The sequence below is a fragment of the Platalea leucorodia genome (genome assembly GCF_965183815.1).
Source record: "Platalea leucorodia genome assembly, chromosome: 1".
Classification (NCBI taxonomy): Eukaryota; Metazoa; Chordata; class Aves; order Pelecaniformes; family Threskiornithidae; genus Platalea; species Platalea leucorodia.
Genome location: NC_138823.1, coordinates 55,980,889 through 55,999,059, shown reverse-complemented (window position 1 = coordinate 55,999,059; position 18,171 = coordinate 55,980,889). Strand labels below are relative to the sequence as shown.

At 38.3% G+C, this 18,171-nt stretch overlaps 1 protein-coding gene across 3 annotated transcripts in view; it reads right to left on the bottom strand.

Annotated features, from left to right (window-relative positions):
• PTPRM (protein tyrosine phosphatase receptor type M) overlaps nt 1-18,171 on the bottom strand; it is a 490,843-nt gene that overhangs the window by 302,845 nt on the left and 169,827 nt on the right. For all 3 annotated transcript variants that reach the window (XM_082320958.1, XM_082320956.1, XM_082320957.1), the window contains exon 5: nt 15,702-15,817. In XM_082320958.1, the coding sequence (XP_082177084.1) occupies nt 15,702-15,817 (116 nt within the window). The remainder of the gene's footprint in view (nt 1-15,701; nt 15,818-18,171) is intronic.

The window sequence follows — 18,171 nt, the reverse complement described above, 5'->3', positions numbered from 1 at the left end:
CAACAATTTTGCCAGAGGAGATTTAAAAGGAAACATCGGTCCGTCACCCTCCGTCCATACAGGTAGATTAAGCAGCTTTTCATACATTTAATAAAAGAACGGGTTTGCATTACCCCACTTTCAAATATGCATATTTATAAAATTGTGATTAAAGTCATACCAGTGGGATCTCAAATAACATCAGCAGTGCCAGAAGTAATTTTGTTTAAAATATGTATAAAATCTAAATCAAATAGTAATTAATACCTCAACAAAATTGCTTTGCAGAGTTCATATCATTCCAATAATTAAGCCAGTTAGCTTTACCTCTGCATTTCTAGCGCTGCTTTCACAACCAAGACAACTGTTTGTCAGTCTAGATTAGAACCACCACAGATCCTGTGATTATCTTGTATTTATTCCATCTGTGTAAGTTAACAACTGTATTTCATTCAAGTAATGAGACCGTGCTGGAAAAAGATTATTATTGTCCTATTTGGAATTATTCTGCTATGAGCCAGAATCGCACTCTGCATGTGTAACTAATGGGCATTCAAGCAAAATGTTATTATTTTACCTTTCAAGAAAGATTTCAGCTTTCAGTATTTTAATGTTTGATAACGGAGCCTTTTCTTCAAATCACATAGCTCTCCATAAATCTCTGTTTATTATGACTAAACCTAAATGCTGGCTGGAGCTGCCAGGTAATATTGTAAAACATTACTGAAGTTACACATCGAGTTATCAAATATTAAGCAATGGCATCTATTTGAAGATACAATTAAACATACAGAAAGTAAACAAAGACATTATTGCATCTTCTGGAGTCATTAAACTCAGTGTGATGTACCCAAAGCAGTTACTCTGTACTTATACACTGAAATTGTTTTGTATCATTCTGACAGGAGCAAATCCGTTATTACTACATAGAGATTTCAAAATGAAAAAATACCCAATCCCTTGCTCAATCTATTTTTTATTTTTACATTAAATTCCAGAGCGATTGAGAAGAGTTAACATTCTTGAACAATTTGTCAGTGCTCACAAAACATGTAAAAATTCCAAATCTTCTTTCTATTCATCGTTAAAAGCACACAACGGAATACAAAATGACTTGTAGGGAACTACACTCTCAGAAACATCTGGAGAAAACAGAGCACTAGGAAATCTCTCTCTAACGCAGAGCTTTATACTTTAGATAGAAATTATGGCAATGATCCATGTATCTGCTAAGCATTTTGCTGAACCCATAGCCCTACTTATAAAGTCATTTAATCTTATACTGTATCTTAATTCTTTGAAATACACAATGCTAAGTACTTCTCATCATCCTTTTATTTGTATTAAAAATTCCAAGAGTCAGGATGAACACCTTGCTAAAAAAATGAAGAGAACATACACAGGATCTTAAATACTCTGGCTTGGAGTTCTGCAGACGCCAGGTTTACGGAGGGGCTGGGAAGAAGCAGAGTGACAAGGAGAAAATGAGAAAGTAAAGATCATTAGCATAATTTTCATCTGCACACACAATGCAAAGTATACTAATGCAGGCATTTGTCTGCCTTTTCTATGCAAGTACATAACAGGTGTCGTGGTTTAACCCCAGCTGGCAACTAAGCACCACACAGCCGCTCGCTCACTCCCCCCACCCCAGTGGGATGGGGGAGAGAATTGGAAGGGTGAACGTCAGAAAACTCGTGGGTTAAGATAAGAACAGTTTAATAATTGAAGTAAAATGAAATAGAATAATAGTAGTAGTAATAATAATAATAAATAATACAATAATAATATACAAAGCAAGTGACACACTATAAAATTGCTCACCACTCGCCGACTGATGCCCAGCCCGTCCCTGAGCAGCGATCGCTGTCCCCCCGGCCAGCTCCCCCCAGTTTATATACTGGGCATGACATCATATGGCATGGCATAGCCCTTTGGCCAGTCTGGGTCAGCCCCCCTGGCTGTGCCCCCTCCCAGCTTCTTGTGCACCGGGCAGAGCGTGGGAAGCTGAAAAGTCCTTGACTGGTGTAAGCATGACTTAGCAACAACTAAAACATCAGTGTGTTATCAACATCATTCTCATGCTAAATCCAAAATACGGCACTATATCCGCTACTAGGAAGAAAAATCAACTCTATCCCACCTGAAACCAGGACACAGGACAGTTAAAAAACTGCAGTCCCACATTCTCGTCACTGGAAAAGTGCTGTCTTGCAGCACGAAGAAAGTCCAACTTGCAAGTTCTGGGCACAACCTGAAGTCTATTCCAAAGTCATAAACAACGAGAACAGCAGGCAAAACCAAAGCAATACTGAGTCCTCCAAAGCAGGTAAGGAAGAAGTAGCCAAGAAGGAAGCACACACATATTTGATGATGAAAAACCCTGCCCTGTGCAGGGCGAGGCAGCGGCCTCCTGAAAAGATCCTTTCAAATGGGAAGAATGAATGGCAAGAAGAGATGCATGCCTATGCTTAAAGAAAGCTAGCTATAGTAAACCCCTCAACAGTGACAGTGCAATTTGTGAATGAAGACAACCATAGCAGTAATAACCAGTAATAAGTTAGGTACACGTTGGTTCATGTAACAGAGAAGCTAATGCACAGGGGTTTGGCTGGAAGTGTTTCGGTCTTAATTACTGAGTCAGTCATGTAGTTTAACAGCTCCCACCCCCAAAACACCTCCTCCAATCTCTGTTTCCTTCCTATCATCTTCCCTTTGGGTTTAATTTAATTTAATCTTCACTTTGGTTCTCCTTGCCTCAAAACAGCTTCAACAGCCCTTGGTCTTATAACAGAAGCCTCCGTTCAACTCCAGTTTGAACACGATACTTCCCAGCAGTAAGTTTGTACATTTTAACTACAGTATTCATTGTAAAGGTCACTGTTTCTTTCTCCCAAAGGTCCAAGAGCATAGCACAGAAAGCTTATTGAATTTACTTCATCAATTGCCTAACACGTATGTGTCCCTAAGTGATTCTAGTGCTGCTGAACTGTGCTTCATATCAAGGCAGTCTTCAGGGTCCAGAAACAGGCATCCCTAACACGCTCTTTAAAAGCAAGCTGAATTTAACCAGCCCCCTGTGGCACAGGTCAACTGTTCCATTATGTCAGGTTTGCTAATCACCATGTACTATATTATTTAACACTCCAGAATAACTGGAAGATTAACACATCAAACTGAGTTTCTTGAAAAGAGAACACTACTTGGGTCGCTTCATGTTCAAATTCAGATAAGAATACTAAATCTTAGACTGATACAGGTAATCCCAGAAAAACTTTTCTTATGGGTCACTTCATCAGATGAGAATATATGTGGGGATGGATAGGGATGGAGGAGAGGGATAGATTTATGTGCATCCCCTCTAACTTGATTACGTCCATAAGTATCTGCAGGTAAGCAAATTTTCTGCAAAGCGATGTATGTAGTCCACATGTCTGGTAGTTTCTGAATACTTGAGACGGAGTTCTAAAACAGGGGAAAAAAAGGAAGAAGAAGAAGGAACAACTACTTGCTACCAGAAGCTTTTTTGTCCAGAGTCCAAGTTTCATATCATCCTTGTTAAATAAAAATAATAATGGCTCTCTTAAGTGGCACTTCTGACTCTCTTTATAGATACAAGGTGCAACAGGGCATCTTCAGCAAATGAGGAGAATCAAAATCTACTAATTTTTCAGGGTAGTCACAAAGAAACTTTGCCAAGCTGTCTCCAGCTGACTTAAGGGTTTGCACTGTCATCCACAACCAAGGCCCTACTGGATTTCATAAGAGTTTCCAGTGTACCTCTAAAAGCAAAGCTTCTACAGTTCATTAATTTTTCAGATTTACTTTTTCCCCAAAATCTCTTTTGGTCACAGGAGATTACCAAAGAGAGAGAGGATTAAGAGTTATATTTTTGTCATAAAAAGGCTTTTTTCAAGACAAAAATTTTAATACCTATATTAAAAGTTTTCAGACTCCATATTCCCTTCATAAGCAGGAACAGCTGGTATACTATTTGAAAACAAAACGCTTATTTCAGTGTCACAAGCACATTCTTGGCAGAGCAGCATCCACCTCTGCTAGACTGGTGCTGAAGGAGGGCCTTTGGACAACACTGCCCGTTACCACTCCTTGCAATCTGATGGATGACTGGCACCACTACAGAGATAAGCACCTCTCTCCCCTCTATCTACAGTATTTTTTTTTCTACTGTATCAAGGGTTACTTAGTTTTCTTGAATTAAAATAATCAAATTTGCTCACATCCACTAAAGTTTTTAGTTTCTTTGTTGGTATCACTACCAATGTGGTCTTCAGTGCTCATTGATTTGAAGAGTTTCTAATTCAAAGGTTTTGACTAATGTCATAATGTAAAACTTCACAGCTGCTTCCGTCAGATATTTTCACCAGAAATCAACTATTTTGGATAACATTTTAAGCTTCCACATCAGTTAGGAATGGTGGAGCTGCTTCATGAGGGTAGGAGTGAAGTTTATTCTTCCGTTTACCTGTGGCTGCGTTTTTTTACTATTAATAACAAAACACGCTGACATTTCTTCGTGGTTACCGACATTTGGCTCTTGTGCCAGGCAGGGCAGTCCGGGTGGATTGGGAGCCTTACCCCATAGAGCAGCTTTGCTCGCCAGGCTTCTGCAATGTTTCTGAGAGGGAGACTATAAGGCTCATTTTTGTCTCCACTATTACAGTGGCACCATCTCATACAAGTAGTGTAAGGCTAGAATACAGATTCAGAGTAGCTATCGCACCATCAGGCATTTTAGTTTTTTCAGCTGGGCATTTCATTGGTCATAGTATCTCTGTGAACCCCAGCTGTGCTAGACAGGAAGCAGGTGGAAGTAAGATGTCAGTCTAACATCCATCAGTGGATGCCCGGTGCCCTGACTTAGCAAGATGGCCTCTATTTTTTTGTTTATTCAATGGTTTATTTTTCTAAGGAACATGAAGAAATCCCTTGCAAGAACCAGCCTCAGCAACACGCTGCTGCAGAGGAAAGATTTCATTGGGCTTGGAAGCCAAAACAGGAGGACGGCAGGTTGGCAACTCACTCCCAACACTTCTGAGAGTATGTCAGTTCCCTGATTTTGAGAATTTAGTCCTAAAGCAATCTCAGCACTGGGAAAGTCATGCCAGTGATAAGAGTACGTAGCACCCGATGTGCCACTCAGCCTCGCTGATGATAACCTAATAAAGGAAAAGATGGTGTTCAAGGAGGAAAGTCACCTTAACTGTACATTCCTACCACACTGCAAACACATTTTGTAAATTCAGCTGCACGTAGTTTACTAATAAAAACACTAGGCTGGATGGTTTCTGCTGGTCAGCTCCAAAACATCACTGAAGTCAAAATGCCTCAGCGATACACTGATTTCACGATGTCTTTCTGTTTCTTGCGTATGTTCACTGGGATTTATCATTAACAGTTCACAATTAATTAATTAATTTCCCCTAGTCTCTGGTATCACTAATGATTGATGATTCTGTAAGAGAAATCTTAGCATCAGAGAAAGATTAATCAAATCTCTACAAGCATAAGAATAAAACCAGTAAGCACAGGTAAAAAAGCCTGGCTGGTGTTATCCCTGATGGGAGATTGCATCCCAACAGACAGAGAAAAGGACTGCTCTAAGTGCGATGAAGCCTTCAGCCCTACTGCCCAGATGGAAGCGATGTAACTGTTCATAATAAAGCTTGTCACATAAGCAAAGCATTTGTCTTCCTCAAAGGATGAGCATCTAACCTAACAACTCTTTGGTAACAGGAACTGGTTTGGATGTTTCGGTATACTTATTCAAAAATGTATTTGACTTTCCATACAATCTAAATATATACTGTCTTAAGGTATGAAGCTTGTAGCATATGCATTTGCTCACAGCTAGAGCGGAACAATTAAAATAAACTTTGTTCCAAAAATTTGGTATGGGATCTCTAATACATGTGAACATACTTTAAAATTTTATAAGTTTGAATTGATGTTAAGAAAGCTGAGATTTGTTACATTTCTTATGCATCTCTTTAGGGAAAGAGAATATGTACACTAAACTAAATCCTTCTATCACATTTTATCAAAGTTCTTAAAATGCAGAAAATCAGAAAAATTGAAGTTTGTCTCCTAAAAAATTATTGTGACAGAGTTTGTGCAAATTAAACCTCAAGTAGAATTAAAATAAATGCAAACCCAACTAGCTAACAGAACATTGTACGCAGATGTTTATAAAATTGTGCTATAAAACTTATGTAAGTGAGGAAGAACAGGGATATACAGATAACAGAATGCATTGTTCCACAGATGCTTCAAAGTACCTACCCTTTGCATTTTCTTTACTTCACTTTTGTAAATCACATGAAAAGGAGCTTCTTTTTGCCACTTCTTATACTACTGGCATTCTATACACAGTACTAGACTGCAGCCTCCGCATTAACAGATGATTTTGTATTTCCAACACTCTCCTAGCAGTATACTACTCCTTCCACATAAATTGCTGGAATTTGAGTGCGATCAGAGGTTTTATAGGTCAGTGTTCATTGATAGCCAAAGCCCCATCCCAACTGCTTTGCTGGGTTTCCTCTGTGTGCTCTTATTGCTGAGAATTTCCTTTCTCTTCCTTTATGATCGACAGAAGTAAAGTAAGAAATAAGAAGTATAAACCGACAGAAATAGAAATTAACAGAAAAGACAGACCAAGAGGTTAAAATGGGAAAAAAGAGGAATCCAATCAACTACTGAAAAACAGTGCGTGTACGTAGGCACACATCTCACCTCACCCAAGAAACTCCATTTCAGTATTTCCTTACCAGTAAAGTTGTTGAATGCTACAGACAAGAATAGCGATTTTTAAATATTATCACAGAATCACAAAATAACTGTGGTTGGAAGGGATTTCTGGTTATCATGTAGTCCTAACCCCTGCTCAAAGCAGGGTCAACTATAGCAAGTTACTCATGATTACATCCAGCTGCATTTTTAACATCTCCAAGGATGGAGACTCCCTAGCTTCTCCAACCAACCTGTTCCAGTGTTTAAACACAATACTTTTTTTTTTTTTTTTTCCTTTTGTTTAAGTAGAATTTCCTGTATTTCAGCTTGTGCCCATTGCCTCTTGTCCTGGCACTAGATACCACTGAGAAGAGTCTGGCTCTGTCATCTCTTCTCCTTTCAAGATCTCCCCTGATCCTTCCCTTCTCCACACTAAAGAGTCCCAGCTCTGTCCTTGTACGTCAGATCCTCCAGTCTCTTAACCCTCCTCCAGTGTGGCTGCATCTTTCTTGTACTGGGGAGCCTAGAACTGGACCCAGCGCTCCAGATGTGTCTCCCCATGGCTAAGCAGAGGGGAAGGATCACCTCCCTCGACCTGCTGGCAACACTCCTCCTAATGCAGCCCAGGAGGCTATTAGTCTTCATTGCTGCAAGGGCACATGGCTAGCTCATGGTCAACTTAGCCACCACGATCACCAGGTTCTTCGCAAAGCTACTTTCAAGCCTGTCAGGCCCCCCATATGTGGTGGTGCACGGGATTACTCCTTCCCTTGGGCAGAACTTTGCACTTTCCTTTAAAGAATTTCATGAGGTTCCATTTCTCCAGCCTGTCAAGGTCCCTGTGAATGGCAGCTTGACCCTCTGATGCATCAGCCGCTCCTCCCGACTTTGTACTGTCTGTGAACTTGGAGAAGGTGCACTCTATCATAATCCAGGTCAGTAATAAAGAGGCTAAACAGTACTTGTCCCAGTATCGATTCCTAGGGTACGCTACAAGTCACTTGTACATTATTATCCATTATAAAGTATAATCAGTACACATAATGAATGCTATACATAATTGATAACGTGCACAAGTTTTTCTATTAGCCAAATATAAACACGGTTTTGTTTTTGTTTTGTTCTTTCTTTCTTTTTTAGCCTAAGGTAAGGAAATTGGTAAGAACCGTCAGGCCATCCGCACACGTGTTACTTTTTCATTTCTCCTCAAAGAACTTAAAAGTCTCCCAACAAAATACAGGCAAATTTGAAGGAGTATTTTGGCTCTTACCATGTCTGTAAAAATAAACAGCATAGTTCTGAAAGGTTACCCAAAGCATAAGCTAAAGTATACTACAGGCATCAGACAATTCATATTTAAGGCAGATAACGAAGGAAAAGTTTTCATCAGAGGTCACAGCTCCTTAGACATTGGGTAACACAAACATGACACACATCACAAGCCTCCTATATTCTGCCGTTCATAGAACTTTTTCTGTCATATAGTAAAATTACTATGCAATTAATGAAAAGCAACTAAAACTAATTAATAACAATTAATGGAAAATACACAATATTGACTGCAACAAAGGCACTAAATATATCCTGGAGTGGAGAGGTGGACACAAAGCAATTAACATACCAAAACCTGGAAATAACTTTCATCTGTTCAGTAATAGATAGTGCCCCTTCCTACAGCGCACTAATTATCCTTCTAACAGTCAAATCACCTCAGGTTATCTGTAACAGAACCACATCAGGATGCACACACATCAGGATGCGTGTAGCCTTGGCAAAACCTTTAGCTGATGGTTGTCATTAAAACTCTTCCCAGGTCAATGGACTCAAGACAATTTGCTATGCACAAGGTGGTTTGATCAGTCTCACAAGACTGAGCTATGTATGAGCAGGAGGAAGAACGAACCCCTGCACTCCCGCAGTACACAAAAGCACCTACTGATCAAACCCAAACTATTTTTTTTAATATTCAAAAGAATATCTTCTTTAGGCCTATCTCGTTGTACAGTTTACATTAATAGTTCCACCACTTTGTGTTACTAAGTTGTTACATATGTATATGATTTAATCTTAACAGGTAAAATACTGCTTCATTATCTTAGTACTCAAAAAATGGCTGAAACATGTTTTCCTCAAGTGCTGCCAGACTTAGCAATGAAAATGGTAATTATGTCAAAGCCTCAGAGAGTTTACAGCATAACAAAAAATTCTTATGAAACTGCAGGACTTTGGTTCACCTTCTGGGACACTTTACGTGATTTACATAAACAAGCGCATGCACACACACACACAATTTTGTATATCCTATAAATGTATTTTATTTTCATAATTTGCCAGAAGTCATTGCACTGGTTCCACATTCTCACAAGGATGTTTTTGATACATCTCATTTGTGCGTATGTGTGTATGTATTCCTAAGGAAAACAATTTGCTTTCCAGAACTCCCTCTGACACAGGATTATATCTCTTCCTTTGAATAAGTAATAAATAATGCATACAGGTTTTCCAGTTTTGTATGTAGAGGAATAAAGTCTTTCATACTCTTCATACCTTCAGCAAAAGATTACTGAAGATATAAAAAAAGATACCCTGAATAAGGTGAAAGACAGCTTTCAGGAAAGACAAGAAGAAAAGCCAAATCCCTTACTAACAGATAATAAACTGTTTACACAGGGTAGAGTACACTGGTCTTAGAGTGATACTGTTCTTAGTTTCTTGGCTGCAAATGAAGTAGCATGCATTCTGCATGCATAAACCACAGATATGAAAGCTTTCACCCTCTCCCCTTCTATCAGAGAATACCCATTAGTCTCTTGCTATTGGTAAGTCTGATGCTGCTGCTTACTACAGCTGTCAGACATATCCTGAGATCCTATTGTTATTTGCTTACCTTCAACAAATTTTTACTCTTAGGTCTGTATTTCTGCAATAAAAGTTATGTGTCTGAGAATTATATTTTTAAATAATTATTTAATTTCAAGCATGTTTTAGAATGAGGCTATGAAAAACACATTACTTCAGTGAAGCGATGACCTCTCTTTCTCATCAACTGTAGCTTTCCACTGTTTGAGGAACCTCTCTCAAGAAAGGCTACCCACACTGAGCCAAGGTACAAGTCTCTGAAAAATGCAGTTGCCACAAGTCTCTGAAAAATGCAGTTGCCACATGTTTAGTGATGCTACAACAAATCTTTAGAAATTAATATCAAAAGACCTGAACAGCAATTTCCCTGAAGTCACACTCTAGATCGTTCTAAGAACAAGTAGCACACAGAGGGAACTGAATGAACCAGATGCAAATTAGAAGCAGCAGCAGACAGGCGTGGGAAAATGGAGAGATGGAGCCAGGCCTGAGAAGCTAAGGAAAAAACAAGCCAACTGCAGAATCTGTGTGATTCCATGATTCAACAGATGTGCCTCTGCCACAGAGACCTTATATCATGTCACTTAAACTTTTCCCAGGGCTCTTCTAACTGTATACTGATATTCTAGATGCCTAATTTTGGTGTTTGAGGTCAATTTCCCCAAGTACTGGCCACTCGCTATTGTAACTCACATCAGCGGACACTGAGCACGGAAAGTGCTCGGTGCCTTACATGCCCAGAATCAGGTCCAGATGCGTCAGAGATTGTTTCTGAAAGTAAGGGATATGTTTTGCTTTTGTTTCTCAGTGTCTGTGTTCCTCAACTCTAAAATGAAGATCACATCAATCCATCCCACAGAAACAACTTAATATTGTGAAGCACTAAGATTAGCAGAAAAGATTACATTAGAAAATGAATAAACCTCTTTTCAGAATTGATTTGTATAGAATTTAGGAAGAAAAGTCAAGCCCTAAATATACTTGTGTGAAGGAACCCACATATTAAGTAGCTATTCATCAACTGAGTATGTCCACTATACTGAACAAGATGGGGATTCTGTAGGAAAAAAAAAAAAAAGATGTTAGTATGTAGCGTAAAAAAGGTAGGCTCAAGAGGTTCAAACTTTTAAGGCTGCAGAGACACAACTTTTCCCGAGTATTGCCTTGGAAACATTTATTTTAATGTTTAAGCAGTTTTCACTTGATAATAATTTTAATTTTAGTTACTATTAAATATAATATTTTGTATATGCAAATATTAAATACATGACAGTTCAAACTTCATACAGTTGCAGGGAAGAAAATCTATGTATGTGTATACCTTGGGCTCGCAAGTGGAAGAAATTTACCTGGTTTTAAGTCAATCTTTATTTTTCTAAACTTCATTCTAATTTGCAAGCTACAATTTAGATTCCTGGCTCAAAGATGTTGGTGGAAAGCAAAATGTTTGTGTTTTCAATGTTCTAGGCTGCACCAAAAGAAGGGTATTTCCAAAAAAGAATTCTACCCTCTTTCTCCTATAATACAGATTTGTTTTTCTTGTGCCAATTTACTAAATACTAATACTAGCACAAGCTTTTCAGAAGACATTGTCTCAGCTGCTTTCACTTGACCATTAACTGTTCTGTGTTCCACATGTTAATTTTTTTCCAAACTCTAACTTTGACTCCCACCTACAAATGTTTTTGTTTTTCTGAGGTGTATTTCCATTCCTTGTGATTCCCAGCTCCTTTAATGCCTAGGGCTTTATCTTATTGTTGGCGTCAACTTCTGGAGCTTGTAGGTTCAGAGGAGACTTTGTTTAATTAAAAAAAAATTGCAGCAATTGCTAAAGCTCTTACAGTGTGTGGCAGTGTGCTCCCCCTGTACCCTCCTGCTTCCCCCCCCCATCTGACCTTCTCCCATGGCCCTGCTCAAGTGATAGTCACCAGTGGCAGTTGCGATGGATGCATCCAGCTTGGAAGTGGATTCGGGGGAGGCAGATAACAACGCAACAGCCGAGGGCTAATTTATGACAATGTGTCTACCTAACCACAGTGCTGGTCAGTGTCCAACTCAAGCTAGATTTGGAAGAAACTAACATACGAAGATGGTATGTAAGTGTGACTATGAGTCAATCATCTAATCCCCATAAATAGTGAGCAGCCCAAGAGTCCTTTGAGCTCTCCTGCACGGCAGTGGGCTGCACGCCAGGATCTCCCCTTGAGTAGGGACACCTCTCAAGGTTACTCCTCGAGGTTGAGAAATTCCCTGCCGCAACAGAGCCTCGGTAAGTGACTAATAGCATGCTAAACTTTGAAATCTTAGCTAAGTGATATAAAGGATTGATTGCGCATATATAATCCTTTAGACATAAACCGTTGACCAAGTCTGGGACTAGGATTGGATCCAGCTGCACCTAGACTCCTCTTTGAGAAGGAGTTTAGAAAGCAAGGGGGTCCTCTCTGAACCTCATGACTCAACGGGAAGGTCTCCCTGACAGTCTTGTCTGACCCTGTCCTCTATGCAGTAAATAATCAAGTGTATCTTGCCATCGAATCTTGTTAAACCACTGTCGCATTTATTATCAAACTTTGTTATCAATAAACATATTGCTCTTACAAGTGCACTCTTACTCCATCCGCAACACAGTGGGAGTACAGGAAAGAGGACAGGAATGGCATTTTTGCTCAATCACTCAATGGAATAGGAGGAGTCATCCCATGCTGACAATAACCTGGGTTGTCCACAGATGTGACAAAGAAAATGTAAGCAGATGGGACACGTGTTAATTATAAACATTCCTTCATTGGTGTCATCAGATTTATTTTTAGGGTATGTTTATGTTTAGAACATAAGCTAATGAAGACATGAACTCATAAACATACAATCTAGCCAATGACCTTATTAATTGGACACTAGTTACAACAACAAAAACAAACTTGTGTGATGCTGCATTGTGTTCTTGAGCCCTTTTGTTTGACTTTAACTTGAAATGATATCACTGAAAATACCCACAATTTGTTGTCAAATTATCTGACAAGCCTGCAATCATAGCTCATGCACTAGCATGCATGGCTGCCTAGCAGGATCAGGAAAAATGTTTTTCGTGCAAAGCACTGCCCTATGGAATAGGTAAACAGCTTTCTGTCTTCCCTTTCCCAAAAGAGTAAATACTGATCACAGCATCATGAAAAAAATGTCATGGCTCAGTGGTCTAATTTGGGCAGCTAACCTGTTAATTGTGCCTCCCCCATCACCCTCCCAATTCCAAAAACTTCCATAATACTCCAATAAATTAACAGACTTCATATTCCATAGGGAATAAGAGTGGGATAGGCTTGAAAAGTAAAAAAGGAGGGAAATAAAATATGATCTATGGATTCCACTTCGGACTGCTTCAAGGCCTGGGCATTATTGAACTAAGGACATCTATGCCATTTGCAACAGCTACTCAGCAAAGACAAAGAGACTAAACCAAGTGAAAATTATTCATTTGTTTTAAGGAACATATATCCCTTACAGTCCAACAGACTGTTAAAAGTAAAGTACTTGTTCACCAGAAAAATGTGTACTACTAAACTTGAAGTCTTCTGCTGCATACAAGCTGAGAGGTACTATATAAAAGAGAGAGAAGTACAGGAGTAAAATCCTGCCACCACTGGAAACAGTCAGAAACATCACTGAATTCAGTGGGTTTGTGATTTCACCCTGGCAATTTACCAAAAAATGACAGGTACTGGAAATCATTTGGGAGCATATTATCTCATGATATTTTGGAATTGCCAAATCCAAACAGATTAGGCCTCCTGATATGACTTACGTGGCAGGAATTCTGAGAAGCCCCTGATAAAATCAGACAACTGTATTTATTCATTTATTTACTATGGTTTGCCCTTAAGGTTTCATAAATTTAAGGAAATAAAACACCAAAAGGATGGTAGAAAAGGCTTAATATTACTGGTGGACAAACTAGGCATATCAGAGAGACTGTATGACCCATTTGCAGCACCACTAAAACCTGAATCCCTGAGTGCTAGCATAAATGCCTCCAGAGAATGGTGCTCATTTTATTCTGGCTCTAGTATACATAAGAACGTATTTTATTAAGATGTTATGTAGTCGAATATCGGTTCTACTGTTACCGGGAATGAAAGGATCTTTCATGTCCATTTAACCAGTCATATGACACAGAAGATACCAAGTCTTCTGACAGCTATTACAGATAGCTGCATTGTGCTCATGGTCGTGTGGCAGTGTCATGAGATGTTATAAGCAGGCATATACAAAATTCCTCAATATCACACCATGAAACCAGATGGTCTCAGTTGATTGATGGAGAACTGCAGGGTCTGGGGATCTGTTACCCAGTAGTAACCTGGTACACTAAAATACAGCTAATCCTGTTGGGAACTGTATCTCATAGCCTTGATTTGCAGCATCCCACACGTGAAGCTGTCTGATCAGTCTTACTGTAAGTTGCAGCAGACATCTGTGGAAACTGGCAAACAAGTACAAAAATAAATCCAAGCTATCCAGAAGATCCTGTCAACTTTTAAAATGTTCTTACACAAAGGCACACCTGGAATTTGCACAACCTTGGACTGATTACCAGAGGGGCCTGTAGTTATATGGGCAGGATAAATAAACAGTGGCCCTGCAGCAAGATGAAATTCCTCAAAAAGTCAATCTGTCACTACTTTCTTATCCTTCATATATATAAAAAAAAAAATCTCATAATCATGTTTAAACAAGGAATCCCTTAACTAAGCTCAGCAAAGATATTCTGGAATCGCTAACGCTGTTAAGAAGAATGATTTTATATTATATAAAATCTAGAAAGATATTTAATTCCTAAAATAAATAAACTACATTCCAGCCTTGCAAAGAATTTATATGTGTCCTAAATTCCGTGCAAAAAAGTTAAACCTGAAATTATACTGTCCTGAAATCTATGGAAAAACTGAATGCAATCAGGATTTCCCTATATTGAATTAAACCGTCAATTTTACAACAGAGCATAATGCAAAAGTTCAAAGGTTCTAGAAAGGTTATCATTGACGAAATAACAACCCATTATTTTCCCATATGTGCTAAACTCTTTTCATGACTGGAAAAATCATTCTTCCAAAAAGTCTCAGTGGCTTAGGAAAGACAGGATTCTAATTCTACCAATTCAACATGTAATACTGGCTTTAAAGGGCCAAAGTGTTAGGGAAATATCAGCCTTATATCAGCACAGAGGTTGAAAATAGCCATGCAAACCCAAATAAAATCAAAGGAGATTTCCATTGCCTTCTATTGCATTTGATCAGGCTCTTCCTGGATAGACATAACAGTTCATCATTCATATACAGATAAATATGGGTCTTTGCTTTTCAAGTGGTTTTACTTATTTGTTTGTGTGCCCGTTTTCTTATAACTACTCAGCTGTTTAACCTGTCATACTTAAATGAATCATTTCCAAAACGCTTGATGAAATTTTGCACCCCCTTTACTAAAAGAGATCAAGTAAGATGCATGTTTTTGATACAAGGTTACACATATGGATAAGGGAAGACTGTGTTTACTGAAAGAAAATGGAGTCGGAGACAGTCTTTAAATCAAGATCTGACACCTACCTAGAAGCTACATTACTCAATAACTAAAAAATTATGGACTCAATGAATATAGGTAAGATTCTTTGGCTCTATAGTACAAAAGGTCAGATTTGACTGTCATACTGCTCTTCTCCAGACTTAAAACATAAGAATGCAATTTGAGCTGAAAATACTAAACAGAGATAGAGGTAAGCCAAGAAAACCATCGTGTATAATGTTGCAGTCAGCCAGCATAGACATTATGAGAAAGTCATGTCCTCTTCCTTGGGGATTTAGCCCTTACTCGTGATCGCCACATGCAAAAAACCAAGTACCTTTATTTTTAATAAGGCATCCCATTGAAACAAGGAAGCAAAATCTTCCAGTATCATTTTCTACAACAGAACACCTACTGTGCAGCAGTTCAAAGGCGCTGTAAAATCTAATATTGATGAAACAGACAGCCCTATCATTTTTCATGTTTACATTCCTTTGTGAGTGATGAACTCCCCTTCCCCCAGATCTCGGTGCATTAGGAAAGAAAGAAATTACCTGTAACCAGAGTCTGTCACTTGAGTCTGTTCCACCATTGGCAGAGCACTGAAAAGTAGCAAATTGTCCTGCATTGACTTCCACACTCTGAAGACGCAAGAAATGGGGAGTTTTTGCTGTTGGAAGAAGATAAAGTATTGAAGTTATGCAACATGGAAGTACTGGCTATGAATGACATACCAAGCAAATTAAATAGCCTAGCTTTAAAAGGTTCAAATCACTGACTACACATTAGATTTTATGCTGGTTTACTTCCGTACCTGGGAGAGTGCACAAGAGAAGGGTGCTATTTAATTGTTCCTGCTGTGTAAGTTATCTTAGCTCAGCATCCCTCTTGCAATAACACTCTATTAATAAATATCATATTGGAAACTAATCATGTTTTGAACAAAAACCTATTAGATACACTACCAACTAGACAAAACAGTAAGAAGTTGAGTGATGTTGTCAGGGAAACAGGTTTTTCTTTTTAACCAGGTACAGCGTCTATAGAGGAGATGCTTTAGAAATGTAGCACACCAAACAGCTAAAATACTAACATAACACTTCTCACCAACAATACAGCTGTATTTTTTAAATACAATTCTTTTCAACAGCACTGCAAAAAAAGAAACAAAACACAATGCATTCTCCATACCACTACTTATTTTTCATTTAGAAAGAGATAACACTCCCCGTAAAAATTAAAGCAATACAGCTACAAGTAACCTAGCGAATGAAATAGATATTCAAAACAAGAACTATGTCCACTGAAGGAGGAAAGATAGCATGTGTATTTTTGTTTTACTGGAAAGACCCAACCACATGACACGGAAAAAACATAAAAATTTGATACAGAAACTTATCCTTGAAAAGGCAGTATTCCCCAACCATTCAAACCCTACTGCAGGCAAGGGGACTTTGCACTGTCTGTACTAGCAGATAAGCCAGGCTCCGAACATTGCTTTCAGACACGGAAATGTTAGTACTAGCAATAAACTGGCAAACTAAACATATGCTTTCTAGCAGAGCATCATAACCATTTAAAGTGCTGAGGACATTTTCTTAAAAGACCTTATCACCGGGAGAAATTGCAGTTTTAAGGAATTTATAAATAACCAGCTACCGGAATTAAAGAAAAAGTTGCTTAATATCCAGTGCAAGGCAGTATAAGAAGGAGGAGATGGAATAAAATAGCCCAAATTAATATCTAACTACAGAAGGAAATCTTTTCATGATAACTGTCCTTATGGTAAATTTATTAGACATACTGCTTTTTTTTTTCTTAAACAATTCCCAATTAGGACAGACAGACTTCAGGCCAAAGTCATCCTCTTCTTTATCTATCAAACTATTAATGTCTGACTATCCAGTAAAATTCTTCAATAAGTTCCCCATTTCTCAGTCACTTTTTTTTTTTTTTTTTTATATCTGCTTTTACCCCGCTTGTTTTTTTTCTCACACACACATATGAAAAACCCCAACCACCCACCACAAGCCATCGCTTTCAGTTCTACGTGCTTACAACTTGGTTTCTGCTTGGTCTTTGTCTGTACTACCCAGACAACTGCCTAGCAAATACTTTTCCCATTTCAATTTTTGTTTAAAGAGTTAATCATTCCAAGGGTATTTTTACTGGCAATACATAGAAAGAATAGCATTATGAGTCTTGCAAAGTTTTAGACACACGATAGTTCTATTCCAATTTTCACACTTTTTCAATTTTCTTGTAGACAACGTAACTGGTTTGATGTCTTAATTTCTAACATTTTAATTACTTGATCAAAGAACTTTTCATTGAAGCCTTTGTATTTCAACACTGTCACGTTAGAACTCTATGCGGTATGGGGTCTAACTTAGTCTCCACATTAACAAGAGCTACTTGCAGGTTTTGAGAATTGATTGGTACAAATGCACAGATCAAACCTGTCAAAATCTGTACAAGAAAAATTATTAAGCTGATAAAATGCTGATTTAGACTTATCCTACCTCAACCAAAGATATAAATTCAAAATGCAGAAGCACAAATACTGCCTAACAACACGAGAGCCTGCTGTGTTTATTAGAACTAAGTGATTCAGAAATAACAGCTGCTGATTCTGCATAACTGTCTCTGTATTTGAAGAAATGCCTGTGTCTTCTTGCCACTAACACTAAAACCATTTTTATGAGGTGCTCTGGTACTAACCAATAAACCACTTTTTATTTTGAATTGCAGCTCTTACTTACAAGCCACAAAGAATGCATACATGTACAATATGGCTTAAGAGGAAGGTGAACAATTACACAGAAGTCGGTGTCTTTTTCCCCAGTCAGTCATTTGGTCAATAAGATTACAACCTACAATTCCAAGTACGATCTTAATATGTCTTATTTAACAAATAGCAAATATGTAAAATAATTGTTTATTTAAGTAGTCTGCTCAATTACATCTGGATTACTATGTTAAAGCTTTAATTTACAAGGTTTTGTTTTGACAGCCATTTTAAAA